Source organism: Ranitomeya variabilis, chromosome 1, assembly GCF_051348905.1.
Source record: "Ranitomeya variabilis isolate aRanVar5 chromosome 1, aRanVar5.hap1, whole genome shotgun sequence".
NCBI lineage: Eukaryota > Metazoa > Chordata > Amphibia > Anura > Dendrobatidae > Ranitomeya > Ranitomeya variabilis.
This window is the reverse complement of record NC_135232.1, coordinates 96,021,612-96,042,684: the sequence shown is the minus strand read 5'-3', so window position 1 is coordinate 96,042,684 and position 21,073 is coordinate 96,021,612. Positions and strand designations below refer to the sequence as shown.

Genomic DNA, 21,073 nt, shown 5'->3' with positions numbered 1-21,073 from the left:
GGCGCTGACAGCGCCGCATGCTACCTGGATTACAGCTCCATCCCCTGCTCTGCCTGCTCTGTGTTCAGCAAGGGTAAGTGCTGCATGATCTGCACACACCCTGCTATAGCGTTCTGCTCAGCCACACTGACATAGAGCTACATACGCTCGCAGCCCCAGAAAAATAGGCATCTGCAGATGCCTTGCGCCAAAACAGGAGCCCTCCTCCTATGAAGTTTTATCTGGTGGATTGGGGAGGGACCTGGGAGCGGGGGGAGGTAAATGACGGTGCAGAAACCCTAGCTCCATTATCTGCTAAGGATAAGGAGAGGGACCGTCCACCACCCCATCTAGCACCATAGCACGGACATTCTACGGGCACCTGTACAGCCTAGGGTCTAAATACCTTAGGGTGGTCAGGGCCAAGTCCAGTGAGGGATCCCACGTCGCGGGAAAGGATACGTGGAGAAATTCACACGTGCTTGCCCGTTGTTGGTTTTGGGGAGATCGGACCCTCAAAAGGGTCCGTCGCCCCTTCAATTCCATTAGTGAAGAGATGAATAGGAAATGGGTCCAAAAGATCCGGGACCCAGATGATGGGCCTCCTTCAGACACTAAGCAAGAACTGGAGTCTCCAGCAGCCAGTGTCAGGGTGTATACGAGGGAGGAGGAGCTACGTTTTTTCACGTTTACTTAGTGTCAGCCTCTTGGCGGCAGAAGCATACACCCACAGTCCTGTGTCCCCCAATGAGGCGAAGGAGAAAATGTCAACTGCGGGAAGCAACCCTCAGCTGTCAGCTTTATCATGGCTGGTTATCAAGAATAGAGGGGTCCCCAAGCTGATTTTTTAATTATTTAAATAATTTAAAAAAACGGTGGTGGGTCCAAATTTTGACAACCAGCTTTGCTAAAGCAGACAACTGGGGGCTGGAATTCTCATGAAACAAAACAACATGGTACGAAACCACAGCCAGCTCACCAACCAAAACCGCAGGTGCACGGAACTTCGTCTTGATGGAACGTGTAGTTTACTGAAGAAAATGTGATAATGTTCCAACTCCTTAAAAATTCTTCATACTTGATTAATCCAACATAAAAAAATGATACAGCGGTAAAAAACTCCTTGAACAAATGTGAACCTCAGGTGTTAAAGCATAACACCTGAGGTTCATATTTGTTCAAGGAGTTTTTTACTGCTGTATCATTTTTTAATGTTGGATTAATAAAGTATGAAGGATTTTTAAGGAGCTGGAACATTATTACATTTTCTTCAATGGAATTCTCAGACTTGTAAGGGGCCATGGATATTGCCCCCAGCCTAAAAATAGCAGCCCGCAGCCTGCTGAGAAAAGATGCACTAATTCTGGTGCTTTGCCCAGCTCTTTCTGCCTGCCATGGTGCGGTGGCAAGTGGGGTAATATTTGTGGGGTTGATGTCAGCTGTTTTATGGCTACTGACATCAAGCCCACAGATCAGTAATGGAGATTTTCTCTGATCGGCGGTAATCTTACCACCAATCAGAGCCTCTGAGCCTCTGTTTGCTGCACTGTCATGCAACTGACAGGGTGACAAACAACAGATGTTCGGGCCCCCCATTCATTTGAGGGGGGTCCGGGTACCCTTCAGATACCCAAACTGAACTTTTTTTTTTTTTAGATGTTCGGCCAAACCCACCGGACACGATCATCCACGGGTTCACCCATCACTAGTGATAACTTCTCGATTGCTGGGAATCTGGATACTGGAACCCTGCAGAGCCCCGTCTCAATGGAGTGCAGATCGAGCACGCGTGGATAGAGCACACGTGCACCTCTCTCGTCCATTCATTATATATAGGACAGCTTGAGATATGCAAGTGATGTATTCCGCCAAGATCAGCAATTCCATAGAGAATCTATGGAGAGGGGTGCGAATGTTCGATCTGCATTTCATTCAGAGGGGGCTGTGCAGGGTTCCAGCAAACTTATCAAAGCATAGGAGATATCTTCCAAACTTGGTACAACCCCCTTAAGTTAAGAAATCTCTTAAAAAGGACCTGTCACTAGGTCAAAAGTGACCAATTTTTGCTCTTATTTTATTCTTACCACTTCACAGAGTATTAGCTTTTTTATTATTATTTATTTTGCCTTTTTTTAGTTCCTGATATATGGGTCTTTTTATTTAGTATTTTTTCCTGATCTTAAAAAGGGGGCAGTGCTCACTGAGGCCCATATCTCTAGAATTATATGGTGGATATGAAAAAAACAAACAAAGAAACAAATTAAATCAGGGAAGCAGTGGGAACAAAATAAGAGCAAAAACTGTCCACTCTTGACTCAATGACAGGTCCTTCTCAAAATGGGTTACAAGTCCTATATTACACAACACACTGATTTGAATTGATGCTGTGTAATGCCCAATTTCCCCTGTGGGGGCGCTACAGAAATATTGAACACTTACTGCTGGTTTTCTCGACAATTGATTGCTGGGAGTTCCAGCAAAAAGACACTGTGATCAGCGTCTGGTCAAAGGACTCTTTATAAGTAGGGATTATTAAAATTAGTGAACCTCTAAGCTTTATTTGCATGAAACTAGACATTCTGTTAAACTTCAGTTAATGTCTACAGAAATAAGTCAAGCATAGCCAATGCATCCTCACTATGTGCCCCAAGGTAGATGGCGGAGAAACAACACAAAGGATTCACATAATAGCAACAGAGGAATAACACGTGAAGGGAATGTCAGGGGGTAGGGAGCAGAAATGGATAAATCCCCAGTGGTCCAATATAAGATTTGTATTGCTAGTAGCGTGGAAACAAGAAGGAGGAAATGGCCTTTAGGGTGCCAGCATTGCCTCATTTGTACATTTGCATACTACTGTAATTAGGGGTTTCCCTCGGTCTTTGAGTCTCTTGAGTCCTTTATGATGAATTTATGGGGATTTTTACATACTCGGCTCATTTATAATTTCCTTCAAATTTTCTGAATATACAAATTTTCCCTCAGTCATGGCAGAATATAAGAGAACCAGTTCGTAGGTTTGGTTCACATACACAGTGACGATTATCTAACTTGATTGGCTCGCCACAGACAGAAAATTGCTGTTGACAGATCTTAGGATGGTTTAATTGCACACGCCGAGGATGACATTAAAAGTTTCATTTTCCACTAATTACAACTAGTGTCTCTGGTATCAGAGACATTATTGGGAACCGAATTCATGTTCTAAATTGTATGAGGGGTGGTTTTTGAGGCTTCATGAACCGGACAGGTTTTTTATGTAGATTCTTCAGCCAGAAAAATCCATGTTTCAAAAAAAAAATAAAAAAGACCGGCATGTTTTGGGCACATTTTTCACGTGCATTTTGATGAGTATTTAAAGTGGTTGTCCGGATATTTAACATTGATGGCCTATTCTTAGGATAGGTCAAATGAGTGATCGGTGGACGTGAGAAACCTGGCATATATGTCACGATCAGCTGCTCCCGATGTCAGCTAGAACCGCTCAGTTACAGAGCTGCACAGCTCCGCTGACTAAATAGTGGCCGCAGCTGGCTACTGCACGTCATCCCCTTATTGATTTGAGTAGGTGGCATAAGTGCAGCACCCGTTTGTGGCCACTATTTCATTCATTGCGGTGCTGCTCCGCAACTGAGCAGTTCCGGCCGACACTGGGAACAGCTGATCGTCAGAGGTGGCGGTGTCTCACGCCCACCGATCAGACATTGATGACCTATCTTAAGGATAGAACATCAACGTTAAAGTCCCAGATAACCCCTCAAAAACCACATGAAGAAATGTGCCACCACCACATCAAAACACGCCTGTCTTTATAAAACCGCAGCAAATATTCCATGTTATTTAGAAACTGGTTTTACACATGGATTTTTCTGGCTGAATGTTAAATCGACATTAAAGTCCCGGACGACCCCTTTAATATAAATATGGGGTGTAACAATATGGTTTGGTTTTTGATGCATTTCCGAAGCAAAAACTTGTCCAAAAACTTTTTTTTTTTTTTTACACATTTTAAAAAATGCAACACGAGAACTATATCCATGTTTTCCCATTCAAATTAATGGGAATCATCACCAAAAAACGAATATAAAAAACGGTGTGTTGAACATACCCGTAGGGTGCAGTCACACATTTGTGTGTAGTGTCAGAGCGCTGTTCGAATTGTTATGGGGCGGCACTTGGACCCATAGTCAAATGTCTATTGACACTTCTATGATAATCATGGCTCCAAGAAAAACGGCAGAGCCTGTCTATTCTGATGTTGAGGATTAGATTTTGGATGGATTCAGCGGGTCTGATGTGTGCGTGCACCCTTAAGGTCTGCCTCCAAATTAGAAGCTCTGGCCGGCCACAGAAGGCTCAAGAACAAGGGCGGAAATGCATTTTGCCCAAATTTGCTTGAGCCGCAATCCTCATTGTGGATCTGTCTCGGTGACTCCTTGCCAGTCAGGCACCACTAAAAACAGCTTGATGCAAATGTAATTTCCATTTCCAAGGAGATTATTTATGTTGATTCATTGTTAGACTTTATTATGATTTCTTATTGCATTTTTCATACATACATTTATTTTTTTTCATTGAATTACCCTATTGATTTAAGGCAATTTTTAATAATCATATAAAGGACTACACCCAGCATGCCGGTATTGTAGGATTACCATCGTCCTAAGACAACTACTCGAAGTACTCACACGAAGTATGTGAACACCAGAACCTCTTCTGTCAGCTACACTCATGGCAACACTGCCCTGGCTGCCATGCAGATCTCTAGAGCTGCCATACAGAGAGCTGCTAGCTGCCGTGTAAGTGGAATTAAAGGACCGTGACAGCATGCTCTGAATAAAGAAGGACAGATGTAACATCACAGATTAGTAAAGCATGCATATACAACTCAATGGGTTATTCGCACAGTTCATGCACGTACAGTACAAACATAGAGTCGTGCAGCCGTGTGAGGAATCGCTGGAGCCCAGGAGGAGAACGTGCAGACCACACAGCCATTACTACAGGTGTAGTGTGCCGATCTCCGGCATCATATAGCGGTACAATATACTGTGCATCTATACTGTGGAACCACAGGAGACACCTTCTTATGATGTACGACTAATTTTACCATCAAACTTTAGCAACTTGACTTTTCCTATACCCATCTACAGATTAGTACAGAGCTGAAATCAAAATTCTGCTTTCTACTGGAATCAGTTGCTAGTATACCCTTAAATAAGTCATAAATATATAAAAAAAATTTGTACCTGGTTTAAATGCCGTGGTTCTCTCAAATCGGGCATTGTTTTTCGGGTCTTCCTTCGTCTCTCTATTCCTCAGATATGGCTTTCTCTTCCTCTTATCTAAGGCTCATCTTTTTAGCCAAGAAGGTGTGGTCGTCAAGCAGACTACTATAGAGAATAATTAAGGACCACACCTTCTTGGATAACAAGGCTAGATTTACTGTATACACAAGGAGGAGAGGGCCATATCTCAGGAACGGAGAGGCGCAGAAGCAAAGAAAAACAATCATAGATTCAGGGGAACAGCGGCATTTACGGCAGGTAAAAAAATACATATTTATGGCAAGTGACAGGTCTGCATTAACACTAATCATTAACGAAGGCTGACGCATGGGTTTCTTCCGCGAATGTGCACACGGGAATAAGTCCCAATCAATGAGGCTAATTTGTGTGGGAATATTCCATGTTCTTTCCTCCAAAATCCACTACAAGTATGACCACGACCATGTTTCTTCATCTCGCTGATAATTTTATTACTGCTGCATGTGAACGGAGTCTAAAATTCCCTATTCATTTACAATGGATGTAAAATGTTGGCAGGTGTGATAATTGTGTTAGGCAAGTAATCTGCATCAAAAACCTCAAAGAAGTATTTGTCCACTACTGTTATAGTGATCACCTTTCCTGTGCAATTAAAAAGCGATTAAGGATCAGGTAATCAATATCAAACATATGATAATCCTTTTAAAGGTGCTGCCCAGCCGATCAATTTTTATTTTCTTGAAATGATGGGTGGGAAAAAAAACAGCAATATTTATCTCCACAGACTTTGCGATGTTCCTGCTCCGACACTTGTCCATGCTCCACGCTGGTCTCTACTTACCGGTCCCAACTCAACACACTAGAAATGGCAGCTAAAGACCCCTCAGCAAATAACTGGCGGCTAAAGCCCGCTCAGCCAATAACTGGGGCTAAAGCTCCCTCAGCCAATAACTGGCAGCTAAAGCCCACTCAGCCAATAACTGGCGGCCAAAGCCCACTCGGCCAATAACTGGCGGCCAAAGCCCACTCGGCCAATAACTGGCGGCCAAAGCCCACTCGGCCAATAACTGGCGGCCAAAGCCCACTCGGCCAATAACTGGCGGCCAAAGCCCACTCGGCCAATAACTGGCGGCCAAAGCCCACTCGGCCAATAACTGGCGGCCAAAGCCCACTCGGCCAATAACTGGCGGCCAAAGCCCACTCGGCCAATAACTGGCGGCCAAAGCCCACTCGGCCAATAACTGGCGGCCAAAGCCCACTCGGCCAATAACTGGCGGCCAAAGCCCACTCGGCCAATAACTGGCGGCCAAAGCCCACTCGGCCAATAACTGCCGGCCAAAGCCCACTCGGCCAATAACTGCCGGCCAAAGCCCACTCGGCCAATAACTGCCGGCCAAAGCCCACTCGGCCAATAACTGCCGGCCAAAGCCCACTCGGCCAATAACTGCCGGCCAAAGCCCACTCGGCCAATAACTGGCGGCCAAAGCCCACTCGGCCAATAACTGGCGGCCAAAGCCCACTCGGCCAATAACTGGCGGCTAAAGCCCACTCGGCCAATAACTGGCGGCTAAAGCCCACTCGGCCAATAATTTGCTGAAGTAGTCATGAAACTCAACCAGTGATTGGTTAAGAGGCGATTCCTGCATTTCGAGAGGGACCAGGAAGCAGAAACCAGAGGAGAGCTCACGATGGAATGGGAATGGTGGAGGACCAGTGAAGGAAAGTGTTGCTCTTTGTTTTGTTTTTAATTTTAATCTGAGCCTTTAAACACCCTTGATCAGACAACTTTAACATGTGAACAGCCCACTGGCAGTGCTCTCATACATTATTTAACTTTGCAGTGGGGCATCCTAGATTTTTTCTTCTCCACAGCCCAAAACATTGTAACACCTGGACCTCACCAAAGTCTGTGCCAAAATGAAAAATAATACATTTACCTTTTATATTGTTCTGAACAAATCAACAAAAATAAATAAATTATCTTGCAAAAGTTGATTTACAAGTTTGACAAACACAGCCCATCAGATCGCAAAAGCGAGCCTGACCGCCAATGGACGATTTATGAAGCCAGAGAAAGGCTTGTTTGTCTAGAGCAATCTTAGGAAAAGCTACAGGCCCGTTCTCCTAGTAGCCAAAGTGGCACAACAACTTTGGAGGAAAAAAATAAAACCTACATGGACCACAAAAAAAGAGAATCCCTGTAGTGGGCACATCTACTTCTGTTTGCACCAGTTATAAAATCGATCCATTTTTTACAATAATTCAGTTTGGTCCTCAAAACGGAACAGAATCAGAATATCCAAACTGAACTATAAAAACAGACTTTGTTTATATATATATATATATATATTTTTTTTTAAACTGCGCTTTACTCACCCTCCTCAGAATCAGTGCAAAGTCCCCATCACTGCTCCCGGGGGCTGTTATTGTCTGCAGCGTTGACAGCACTGCAGCCAATCAGAGGACTCAGCACACTGTGCCATCAAATTGGGCAGAGCCGCTTAGCTCGCTGATTAGCTGCAGTGCTGTCGATATGACAATGACAGACACCAGAAGTAAAAACAGCCAAGACTGCATTTTGGGACAAGGGAGGGCGAGTAAGGCATTTTTTTATTTTTTGGTTAAACAAATGGATCAAGGAATTTCTGAAAGCAGAAAACCCCTTTAACAGAAACCATGAAACGATCCAATACTTTTGTAATTTCCAAGTCTCTAATAAAGTCATGATACAAATGTGATTGATTTGGTTCTTGAAAGCTTCCACTAGGGGGCAGTAGTGCACGCGCCTCCAGCGGTCAGAGATATCGATCAGAAATTCCTGCTCTAAGAAAAATCAATTCATTATAAAAAAATAAAGTTGAATTTCACACAGATAAAAAAAACCTTCTAATTCCACTGACCATTGCGCAGCCAAAATAATTGGTACCAAATAGTCATTTCTTCTTCAGCTAATACACTAGAAAAAGTAGCGCAACAGGTCAGGGTGGGCTATTAAGAGGAGTATAACCTGTGGCAAGTGAACAACAAGAACCAGCATGCCTTATAAGCTCAGGTAGCCAAAATCTGCACAATAAAGACAAGCATATAATGCTGAACGCCTAGACAGGACCCAACGAGAGAGGAGAGCTCGTAAAAAAAAACCCAGAGTAATCCGCTGCAATTAATAATGTTTTAAACCCTCCGAGGAGAATCCAGAGACATAAAGAAAATGACATTTTTGCTGCCACTCATCCTCGGTTTGTACTTTCACGCAGCATTAACCTCACATTATTCACTAGAGGACGGCTGGCGCTGCCTCTGGCAACAAACAGATTTTGGCACGAGAACACACATGAAAAATAATAGACCTGGGACTGAAACAAAGCCGACAATTACCAGTACAGGACTACACAGCGCCAAGGAAGTTCTGCAGCAGGAAAACGCCACCCTTTAACATCAGACTTCATGAACAAAGACAATTTCATGTCACATGCATTAAAGGTCTAAGGTCACCCCCCCCCCAAAAAAAAGGGTCTTCAAAAGGAACAGCGCCCCCTCAAGTATGGGTTGCGTCTGGTATTGCAGGACAACTTGAAGTGTGGGCCTCAGGCTATGTGCCCATGTCGCAGAATTTTCCGCATAAAAACCGGACTCCCTTGCCAGGAAATCCACTTGCATTTTTCTAGCGGTTTTATTTTCCGCTTTTTTTGCGGTTTTCATGCTTTTTATTTTTTCATGTGTCCAAATGCAATTCTATAGCGGCCAAAATGCCGATTTTCCGCAAAAATTAATGAACATGCTGCGTTTTTTTCCGCAATGCTTTTCAGCTGCGGAAAAAAATGCAGCATGGGCACAACAATCGTGGAATGCATAAAAATAATGGAATGCTTTATATAAACCTTTTTTTAAGCGTTTCTGCAGCGGAAAACGCTTAAAATGCGCAACGTGGGCACATAGCCTCAATGCAAAATCTCCAATTGGTAACTTCAATAATACTGTTCTTCTCATACGGTCCAAAGGGACCTTTCATGGTTTTGTGGGTGCGACTGCGACCCCTTCACCCACTATAGTTACACCCCGCTGCACAGCTCCATTCAAGAAAATTGAGTTGACAAGGCCTTTTTAGAGCAACTTTATAAAGGCCCTGTCTTTAGGTCCAACGTGACCAGTTTTTGCTTTTATTTTTTTGCCGCTGCTCTCTGTTATTCTAATCCTGGACGACCCCTTTAAGTAATTAATCTCGGCAGCCTTCCAGCTCTTTAAGGCTAAGTATGGCTGTGTGCACACAGAGTTTGTCAAGGACTTATTTGAGCAAAAATGGAGTCAAAACTAAGCAGAAACTTTCCAAGTCGTCCTCCAAATCTCAAAACACCTCAAACCTCACTCAGGTATTCTTGCAGCTAACGATCGTATTCTACGTTCCCTACATCACATTTATAGGGAATCCATGGGATCGGCTTACAGATTCTTCACACTGGAAACTGGACATTTTCTTACCATGAAAACACAGATCTGCAACGTTAGAGCCTCGGTGTTGTACAGTTTATTGATGGCTGCAGAATGACTTACAGGGAACCTGACAGCTGATACACGCTGCCCCGATCCATGCAGTCATGTGTGTTGTGCTCAGAAATGCTGCAGAGAGTCAAAGAAAAACATTATGTAAAAGTCACCGGGGATCGAGGTGCCCGTGAGACTGGTCAGATAGCTCACCTGCGGCTTCTCCCTGCCTACTGACTCACAGGTCTCTGCCTATACTCACATGATGGACAGACCTGTCACTCAAGAATAGCGGGCTGGGAGAAGCCACGAGGGATCTGCCTTTCCAACTAGTCACTTGTGCCACACGGTCTTCGGAGGCTTTTAAAGTCCTTGTTTTTCTTGTCCATGTCTTCCTCTGTGTTTCAGGGTCAAACATACATGTCTGAAATCATACAGTCAGTGTCTGATTCATGCTACCAAGCTCGGACTGGCCCACAGGGGAACAGGAGAATCCACCGGTGGGCCCCAATTTACAGAAAAATCTATTATCTAATCATTCAGTAGGCAAACTAGCCAAATTAATTTTTCATATAAGCAAAAGTAAATTTGGGTGCTAGGGTCAAGCTATTTTTGGATGTGGCTGAACAGTGGACCTTAAGAGTCAATGTTATTGGTGGGCCTTTGCCAACCCAGTCCAACATTGCCCATGTCAGCACATATCCGCTGTCAGGTTCCGTCTGAAAGGAGAATTTACAATTCTCATCTTTGTTGTTCCGAGTGTCTCAGAGCTGATTTATGACCAGCTGAAAGGTGACTTGACCTCAGAAGACAGAGGATAATAGTTATAAAGTCTCCAGCCGCAACGAGCTCACCGATGGAGTCTCCGATAACTCATGCAACAGCTAGCACTAGAGAGTGCAACATAGAAATTCTGAGACTATAAAAGGCAAAAGGTGCTAAGTTTTTAAGAAAACCTAATTGCAAACATACCGTAATTATTAGCTAAAAATATATGCAATTAAATTGAAAATGCTCCTCCATGTGTTCAGATTCTTCAAAAATCAATAAAACTATTGGATAACATGACCTCCAACTTTCCAGGATGAGAAGGCAAACACCACCAAATATTTCACGCAGTAAAGAATAGAATGTGAAGTGAAACAATAAAATAAAATTGATAGCATTGTGATATAAAGATTATGTCTCACATCTTACTTTGCTGCATATACTAGTAGACCATGCTTCATTGGATGCATCGCAGTAGGATCCGAATACATGGTACGTAATACTAAGCATGATTTTTTTTCTTACCTTTTCAAGTTTTTTTGCCTCTATGTGCCGTAAGACCTGTTCCCGCCAGTCATGAGGGACTTTATTCCTGCCTTGTGGGTCCAGTAAAGAATGCTCAGAATTAACCCTTGCATTTGGCTTTTTTGAAGGACTAGTCCGAGAGTAGTTAAAATCACTAACTGACATTGTTCTCTCGGGAATATCATTAATGGAAGGACGTGCACTTTGCGGTCTTGGAACGTTAGGGCCATCGATGCTGTATGTTCTAGCTGACATGGGTCTCTGTGGACCTGCCATCATGTGTGTAGGCCTTCCTACTGAATGTAATTCTCTGTAGGTCATATAGTCCCCATCTGGTACAACAACTCTCCTGATAGGTCCTGAATCAGCCACAGTCATAGAAGCATTGGAAGAGACACTGCCTTGTCTTTGAAGAGTGTTACGACCAGCTCCTTGTAGGACTCGGTCATTTGGGGACATGGCCCATGCTTCTACATGCCTTGGTCCCATTTTTTGAGGCACGCTGTACATGTTACTTGACCGCACATTATTATGATTAGAGAAATTCATGTTTGCAGGGTGTTTGGCATAGCTGGGACTCTCCATGCTTTCGGACATATGGTAACGTGGAGGTGGTACACTTCCTTGGTCCACGGGAGTGCTCTGTTTCTGAGGCCACATATTGTCCTTGGCTGTAGCACTACTAGAACTATACTGAACATTATATTGAGGCACGGCGGGCATCTGAGATGCTCCAGGGGCTCTCATTGTGTATGCCCCCTCAGGGTTGTGGTTGGAGTCAAATTTGAAAACTGTTTTTTTTCCAGAAGATACCAAATCCGAAGAGGAAGACGAACTGCTGAAAACCTGCAATGGCTGATCATACAGAAGAGTGGCCGACTTGCTCCTAACAATATTTTGACCATCAGCACCTGCTGCTGCAGATTTGACAATGTAGGACGGCAGTGGCGAGCCACCGTCACTGAGGATGTCATAGATCCTCAGCCCACCGGTCTCAATGTTGGTTATACTGTGTGATTTCACAACAGAGCTCATTGAATCTCCGAGTTGGGGTGACAAATCATCGGTACTTTTTGAAACACACATATCAAACGAAGGCACTGAATCCTCGGATGCGCTCCTCACTGGGTCACTCATATCTGGAGACAGATCTTCATCTTGGGAATGACCATTAACTTTGTTAATTGCGCATAAATCTGGGTACGTTTTTCTATTCTCCAACACTTCAGTTTCCCGTTTCTCATTGTTGTTTGTAAATCCCTTTCCCGATAGAACTTCTTGTGAAATCAACGACCGCTCCAGGGTGTCGGAGAACAGGCCATCTTCGGTTGTCAGGTTATTGTTAATGTTCATCTGGTTCAGATTTTGTGCCAAGTCACTGGTGATGTGTAGTCTTTGCTCTTGGACTAGATCCTCTTCACTGTTCGGTGATGGAATCTCGGATATCTCTCGCTCATCAACAGCGTTTAATTTGCTTCCATTATGTAAAATATTATTTAAGTTTTCATCTTCTTGTCTACAAAAATGAAAAATAAACCAATGAGAGGACTCAAAGATGACTGACGATTGTCAACGTGTGAAATGCAACCAGAATAGCAATTAATATACATCAACAAAGTACAACAATGTCTGACACATTGCGTATTATTGAAGGATTACTTTTCTCACTTTGTGTCTGAAATAATCAGCAAGTTGTCATATAAGATCAAAATAGACCAAGAAGCAGAAATCACCTTCTCATTCATGACCCAAGAACAGGGAAAAGTAATACTAAGTATAAGTTGATTCAACCAGCACCCAACAATAAACATTTTACACTAGGTAAGTTTAGTGAAAAGACATAGAGAAAGCTGTGTCCGCGATTATAAGAATAAGTCTCTGAACCAGAGGATTTATCTAATACCGGCCTCTCCTCTGGACCGCACTGAAATAGGTATCACGTGTATGGTACAAGATTGTATCACGCTGCCCAGAATTTGAGTAATGGGTCACCTCTAGTAGCCACTGCTTGGACATATGATGTTTTCAAAAGATAAGGTCCATTGAAGAACCACAAAGTAGTAGAGAAGATCTAAGGATAAGCAAGGAGATACAGGGATGAGCAATGAGGCGCCAATGCATCATTGTATCATGGGAGGGGTCTCTCCCAATCATTAACTGAATAAAGGGGTCTTCAGAACTGATTTACTAGAATGGGACCTACAGATCAGTGCATAGTTGTGTGGTTATAAACTGCGCAGAGAAAAAGTTACATGACCATGATGGGAAATCAATCCTTCAATCTCAGAATTGCTGAGGTTTCCAGACACTGGACTCATACTGATCCTAAACAAATAGAAATATCACTTTAAGCGCAAGTTATTAGAGCAGAGCTGGCCTTCAGTGGATCACCCCTTACTGGAGAGTCAGGAATATTGAGACAAAGTGGAAAAAACATTTGACTGGAATATATCAAACAAGATAGCGAGATGCATCTTTCCTTGTTCTTTCTTCTCCTTTTCATGTAATGGTTCTATGCTATGACGTATACTGTAAGTATTGTGTGGGAGAGATGCCCAGTCTCCAACAGAACCTCACCTATTTGTTTTCCTGTTTTTGGTGGTATGGTTTTCAGAGCTTAATTTCTAATAGCTAAAAGTGGACATGGTCGTTTCTTATTCGTGAATATACTCATAGCTAGCTGTGACCCTTTCCGATGACAAGGGAGCAGATAGCTATACATGGGCATAATGAATTCTGTGTGGACTTTGTAGACATCCAAAAGTCGCGGGGAATCAAACATATTTTTCGAGCATGCGGAAGTCACTCTGTTAGCACTCAAGCATGCTCCGATAACACCTTATCCAAGCACGTTCGCTCATCACTAATATTAACCAATATGATTTACCTGTCAAATAACATTTATGTACAATGAAAAACATGAGGAATGTGTCAATAATGTGATCAGGAGGGAACCTACCTTAATTTCAAGCTCATGGCAATGCCGGACTCTTTTTCAGGAGAGCACAAGGAAGTATCATGGCTACTCTCGGTGTTCAGGGAGACAGAGTCGGACATACGGGATGGCGAGGAACAGTTGCTGTTGTTCTGATTACTGTTGTGGGTCACTTCGTCTGACAAAGAGTCTGCATCTTTAATATCATCTGAAACACAATACGTTAAAACACTTAGTCTTGGGAAGACATCCAAGACTCCAGCGGCGGAAGATTAGTGCACTTCATCCAAATTCAACAAGGAAAGCAGAAAGATTGAAATGTAACAAAGCCAAGTAAGTCATTATTAATCATTAATGACGATGAGAAGTGATCTATTTATGATGGCAATTATCAACAGTATGATGAGGACCCAGAGGTCTGTATATCCCAAGTAAAGCTGAGGGATGATCACAGCAAACGGACCCTGAAAACGCAGCCAAAATCCATCCTAATGCTAGAAATCCAGAAAACGCAGCATGTACGTCGCTCATTATCACCTTTCTTGTTGTTGCTCAGCGCTACGACTTTAGGTTGATTCATGGACGTCTCAATAAGTGGCGGCCGCATTTCTGCCATCTTCATTTCTTCATCATAAGACAGGTCTTCTGACTCCTGCAGCACAGAAATGTTGCCCTATATTAGAGGGATGATCTTCGTTAAATAAGTTCTATGTATAGCAGAGGTGTCAAACTGCATTCCTCGAGGGCCGCCAACAGGTCATGTTTTCAGGATTTCCTTAGCATTCCACAAGGTGCTGGAATCATTCTGTGCAGGTGATTAAATTATCACCTGTGCAATACAAGGAAATCCTGAAAACATGACCTGTTGGCGGCCCTCGAGGAATGCAGTTTGACATCTCTGATGTATAGGACAGTCCCTACTCGTTACAACGGTCCTGAAACAGTAAGTAGTTACTGAAGTGTCTCTGTTTGGGCCCCCAGTGGTCAGCTGTAATCTGTCAGTAGACCTGTCAGTAAGTGTTTTGTTTTCCTAGAGCCCAAACACGGGAATTTGAGAATTTCAAGTGGCCCATCCAAATGAATGTCTCGTGTGTAATGCAGGACAGGACAAATCTCCAGAGTGGGAGAATCTTTCCTTTCCATTCTGGACAAAAGAAGAACACCCTGAAAAGGGGACCCCCTGTATTACGTTAGAATTCCCTGATAGGGAATAAAAATGTTCGACGTACCGACGCATGCTGTGAAAGCGCCACACAACGGGGGCAGCGGATGCAGTTTTTCAACGCATCCGCTGACCCCATTGTGAGCTCCGGGGAGGAGGGGGTGGAGTTCAAAAACATGCAACATTTTTTTGTGCCGACGGTCCAACGAGCCCGTCGCACGACGGTTGCGACGTGTGGCACTGCGTCGCTAATGTTAGTCTATGGAGAAAAAAGGCATCCTGCAAGCAATTTTGCAGGATGCGTTTTTTCTCCAAAACGACGCATTGCAACGTGCGTCGTACGACGCTAGTGTGAAAGAGGCCTTAGGAGACGGTATCCCAGGAAGGGGCCCACTATGGGGGACTTATTACTGGAAGGGGCATTCCTTATTATGCATCATCCTCTCTAGTTATGGATGGGGCGGTGCTTTACTATGAAGCGTCCTCTGTTGTTATATACAGTACTGTCCCATTATTAAATATTATACTTTGTCATATATAGCCTCGTCCCTTACAAGGTGTATTCTCATTATTTTTGTTATTCACAGCACCCTCCCTTTCTTACATAGTCCTCTCTATAAGATGACTACTTGTGGAGCAGCATCTGACCACAACACCAGTCGATCAGCCTCCTCCATCAGAAAGAAGCTTTCCCATGCTCCATCAGCCGTCATTGCATTATATATCTCACAAGAGAGGATGGTACGTACCGTAATTAAGAACATGGCGCTATAAATAACGAGAGTCCGATATGTAAGGGTGCCGTACTTAGTAAGACAGGGCACTATGTAATATGGGACGGCAATATACAAAATGAGAGGAGACTATGTAGAAGGTAGGTTTATAGGTTGGTTGCCATAAAAGGAGGGAGGCAAAAAACACATTACTTGTACAGGGGCCCCAAGCGATCAAGTTTCCGCCCCTGACAAAACTATTAAATCTACTTTGCTCCCCCTGCTGTATAACATGCTGCCTGCAGATTACAGGTTCCCTTTAATGTGTATGACCAACAATATCCCAAGAAATAATAGTTCACAGAGGTCCTGGGCACATTTTGGCTTTGCCGGTATTGTTACATCCTCAGCATTGTAATGAGAGTACTTAAGATATCCATAGACTCTTAACAGCTGGAATTTACAAAGAAACAACAGAAAACCGTTTTTCAGAATGAATTAAAACAACGATTTCCTCCTTTGATGAGAATTCATTATAATATGACATGGTGGCCCTCGGGCGCGCTGTGCGCTCAGTCAGTCGGGATAAAAGACAAGTTCAAAGCCCATTACAATGAGCTTGTGTTAGAAGTAATGAAATGCTCCATTGTTCCCTAGTAATATAGGAAAAGTAGGTGACTCACGGCCCAGCGATCATCCTGTGAACAACTCAGGGACAACTTTTAAACAACTGGTTAGAAAATGGAAGATGTCACCTCACCAATTGATCTGCCGGATACAATATACGTGGCACTGGGTGTTATCTACACAGTCATGGCCTCCAGCAATATACAACATGGGGGATAGAGGGATATTCTAAATGGTGATCTATGGCGCAGTAGGTGCACACAGGCCGTGATTTGGATCCGATCATCATTGATCATGGCAGTGCAGACTCATCGTGACATCGGGGTCCGTCATGATACACATACCTCATGGGTCTCGTCGTGGTTCACCACAGTTTTTGCATTCCAGAGATTTTTGGTGAGATTAGTCGGTTGGGAGTTTCCTGTGGTGGCCGAAGGCTCTGGCTCGCAAGGTTTTTGTATGCAGTTCCCCACAGAATTATTTTCTTTTTCTTCTACATCACTTTTAGCTAGGACAGGTTCTATAACCTAGGTATACCCAAAATGAAAAAGAAAATATTAATTCCATGAAATTATTAGGAGTGAAAACATTTGTTATTTTGCCTTCAGTTACATCCCTTGCACACCACTTGGCTATACCAGTACCGACTTGTGGTCATATACTCGCTTGTTTAAATAGGCCGACGAACAATCGGTAATACAATCGTTCTGTGCTCACAGCATATCCTATCGGCAGCACATCTCCTGCTTAACCAGGAAGATGTGCTGCCGAAAACAATGATTTTTAAACTGGATTAAGAATCTTAAAAAGATTACTGTATCATCTAAATGGGTCATTAGGGACCATGTATACATCCAAATTACATATGCTTGGTGAATTTTCCCAGACAATAGTTCCCAGCTATAGGCCATACCATACCTTATTGAGCCTTATATTTTTCATAAGGAGGTTTTATCTTATGGATTTACAATTAAAGAGTTGTCAACTGCTCCAGTCACACAACATTCTTTACAGTGAGTTCTCGTGATCAGTAGGGGTCCAGACAAAAGTATTCCAGGAGTGATACCTTTATTGTCTAACCATATTTTTGGGGCATAAAATGATTTACTTTTTTTCGGGATAACACAGTACCACAATATAATTTTATTGTACACCATTGATGGGGTATAACTTTCATATTTGGGAATACCCATTTAAACCTCTCCATCAGAAGATCACCTTTTTTATGTAGAGCAGACTTCGGTCCCCTTATATCTAAGCTGGTTAACTTCAAAAAGGTTTCTGGTCAGGGGCATAACTATAGTGGGCGCAATGGTTGAAACTGGGGAAGGGAGGGGGTCAAAAGAGGTCAATTTCGCCCTTATGACAAGGCATATCTAACCCATTGTGGAGAAGATGTTTCCAGCACTCATCCCAAAATTCCAGAAAAAATTGTCATTTATTAAATTAATTGAAAATCAATGCTACAAAAATGTAAAAAAACAAACAAACAAACAAAACACATGTGTGTAGACGTTGCCTTCTTCTTCCTTATGTCATTTTTATTACCTGATGTGTTCTCCTTTATGTGTCACGGTTTCTCTTTTGCTCCTCTGTGCCCGAGGACCCTCACAAATGTAAATGTAGACATCTAAGCCAAATGTGTGTGGTCATCTATTCTTCTCTATTAGAGTTCTCTGGCGGACCACGCCCATTTGGCTTACAAGTCCAGATTCATATACAGGGAAGAGGAGGTCTCAGGAATGGAGAGGCCCAAAAGCAACAGAAAAACAATGCCAGACTCATGACAACAGCGGCATTTATAGCAGAGGTTAAAAATTACATATTTAAGGAAAGTGAAAGGTCCTCTTTAAGGACTAAATTAGTGGCTGGATTAGGCTATTTGGAGGCTCCATAACAAAACACTTCTCAGTGACAAGTACTCCCTTATACACAATCAAATATTATAGAAGTGGTCACAATTGATTTAAACAAGTGGTCCACTACCTGGACAACCAGTCTTGATCAAAATGTTTAGCCCCGATAAAATAATACAGCCTATACTCCCCTCCCAGCATCGTTCCCGCAGTGTCGGCAGTCGCTCTCCCTCTTGTGTGGTGGTTGTGACAGGTGACGCCAGCGCCCAAATCAGCGCTGGTGTCACTATCCCTGCCTTCTAACAAATCGAACATGAAGAGGAAGTCCAGGATCAGCTGGTGGTGTCACATGTCACAACAGTGAACGAGAGCCCTGGGGAGAGCGACTGTCGGCATCGCAGGAACGGCGCCGGCACAGGAGGGGAGTATATAATAAGCTTTATTATTTTATCGGGGCCAAACATTTTGATGAAGAAGGGGTTGTCCTAGTGGTGGACAACTTCTTTAACTCCTAATTCTATGGAAGACACAGAAACAGCCAAAAGTTCCTTAGAAGAAGTCAAAGGCGCAGGTGGCCACCTCATGCCCGAGAGAAGATCATGAGCTCATTCACTTTCATCATATAAAACCATTAATTCACTGTTCTCTACCACTAAAATTTGGTTTTGCTCACACCATTATCACCTTTACTGCGTGAAGAGTACGATTTCAAAGAACAAGTTACCGTTTTGTAATCCATTTGCATCTGAATATATCTACATGGATTGTTATATAAAGGTGATCCCTATGAACGGTAGCCAAATATACTCCACCTTTATGCCTGTGTCCTTCGTGTGCTGCTGTTGGGCTTCATTTTGCTTCATTTCCTTATTGGCTTCCTCAGCCTTCTCTTCATCTTTTAACCTGTGCACTATGGTCTGTACGGTTTTCACCATGTTCTTCAGCTCATCGGGGTATGGTGTTGGATATCTCTTCAAATTTCCCTCCTGGAATGAGGAAAGAAAACAAAAGCTGATTAAATTGGTTATGTCTGATCTTATATTAAAGGGATACTCTCAAGTTTGGAAATTATTCCATAGCCATGGAATAGGGGATAACTTCCCGACCTCTGGGAGGGGTGGACCACACATATTTTAGATATTTTCTTCCCTTAAAGCATTGCAGAATATTTCCAAGGTTATGGCCCCTAGATGAGCTCCATTACGATCTACAGAGGACTCCTTGTGCCACCACAGCTCAGCCATGTCCATAAGGAATAAACCTTAACATAGCTACATATATCGCTTCATGTTGATAAAAGACCTAGGTTCATCAAGTTCGACCTTTCTACACCAATTGTGCATTTTGTCACTAAGTTAACTATAACCCGCAATGCTATGTCTATTGAAGAAATCGTAGCGTAAATACTACTGTTTTCCCTTTGATCCTGCTGCTGAGATATGGTCCTCTCTTCCCTGTATAAAAAAAATTGTCTTTTTTTTTATCGAATTAGGCATCATCCTCATACCTTCACTTCTTCTTTAGTTGGCTAAAAGGTCTAGACTTATATATATAGGAAGGAGGAGGTCATATCTCAAGAATGGAGAGACACAAGAATAAATGAAAAACAATGTAAGATTCAGGAGAACGGCTGCATTTACAGTAATAAAAAGGTCAAATTTATAGCAAATGACAAGTCCCAAAGATGGAAAGAAAAAGTTCTAAGATCTAGTGATTCCATCCTTAATGAATATTACACATATGTCTATTGATACACATGAACTTATTATTAACATTGGTTCATTGATCTACCAACTTTCCTAAGAATTTACACAAGTTTAGAAATGGTAAGAATATCTATGAGCAGTGATACAGTGATGTTACCATAGTAAATGGACTAATTACTTGTCCATTAATGAAGCAGTCAGAGTGTGGGACCTTGGATTCCTAAACTCTAGGGCTCTGGTACCAGGACCCATACGGGCGTACAATGGCTGTTTGTACAAGTTAGGGCTCCTTTGCACTTGCGAGATAAACGTCCGTGTCTCGCATGTGAAAACCAAGCTCTGGCGCCGGCACTTTGGAGCGGAGCATGCAGCTCCATGTATTCCTATGCGGCCGCCCGCTCCGCTCTGGAGTGCCGGCGCCAGAGCTTGGTTTTCACATGCGAGACTCGGACGTTTATGTCGCAAGTAGAAACAAGCCCTTAATGTTGAATACTGACCCGGGCTGGAACGTCGCGCTCATCCTTGTCGTCATCACACTCAAAGGCGACCTGTGCCCGCTGCTTCCTCTGCTCTTCCCACAAAGATGGGTTAAAGCTCTCATTGTCTGACGAGAAGATGACTGCAAAAAACACAAGTCCCCATTACACAAACTGCTCAAATTACAAAGTGGCGCCGGCTTTATGAGAACAACATGCTTATGTAGTGGTGATTAGTGAAAATAGATGAAATGATGCATGTGCAGAACATCGACGACTTATCTACAGTAATTAAAAATGGAACTAAACTACTTAAAAGTTTGATCACAAGACGGAAGGCTCAGTGGTTAGCACTGCAGCCTTGCAGCGCTGGAGTCCTGGGTTAAAATCCCACCAAGGACAACATCTGCAAAGAGTTTGTATGTTCTCTCCGTGTTTGCGTGGGTTTCCTCCCGGGTTCTCCAGTTTCCTCCCACACTCCAAAGACATACTGATAGGGAATTTAGATTGTGAGCCCCATCTCTTTTTATCTTATTCATCAAGATTTTACATTTCTGGAACAGAAAGGACTGGGGCTCAG

At 43.1% G+C, this 21,073-nt stretch overlaps 1 protein-coding gene across 9 annotated transcripts in view; it reads right to left on the bottom strand.

Annotated features, from left to right (window-relative positions):
• The window catches only part of ERBIN (erbb2 interacting protein), a 222,141-nt gene that overhangs the window by 11,309 nt on the left and 189,759 nt on the right, over window positions 1-21,073 (bottom strand). For 4 of the 9 annotated variants that reach the window (XM_077286353.1, XM_077286343.1, XM_077286362.1 and 1 more), the window contains 7 exons: window positions 20,515-20,636; window positions 19,124-19,297; window positions 16,800-16,982; window positions 14,491-14,626; window positions 13,978-14,161; window positions 11,019-12,534; window positions 4,668-4,811 (listed from right to left, as the gene is read on the bottom strand). In XM_077286353.1, coding sequence (XP_077142468.1) covers window positions 4,668-4,811; window positions 11,019-12,534; window positions 13,978-14,161; window positions 14,491-14,626; window positions 16,800-16,982; window positions 19,124-19,297; window positions 20,515-20,636 — 2,459 coding nt within the window. The remainder of the gene's footprint in view (window positions 1-4,667; window positions 4,812-11,018; window positions 12,535-13,977; window positions 14,162-14,490; window positions 14,627-16,799; window positions 16,983-19,123; window positions 19,298-20,514; window positions 20,637-21,073) is intronic. The other 5 variants (XM_077286379.1, XM_077286370.1, XM_077286396.1 and 2 more) reach the window with 3 other exon arrangements.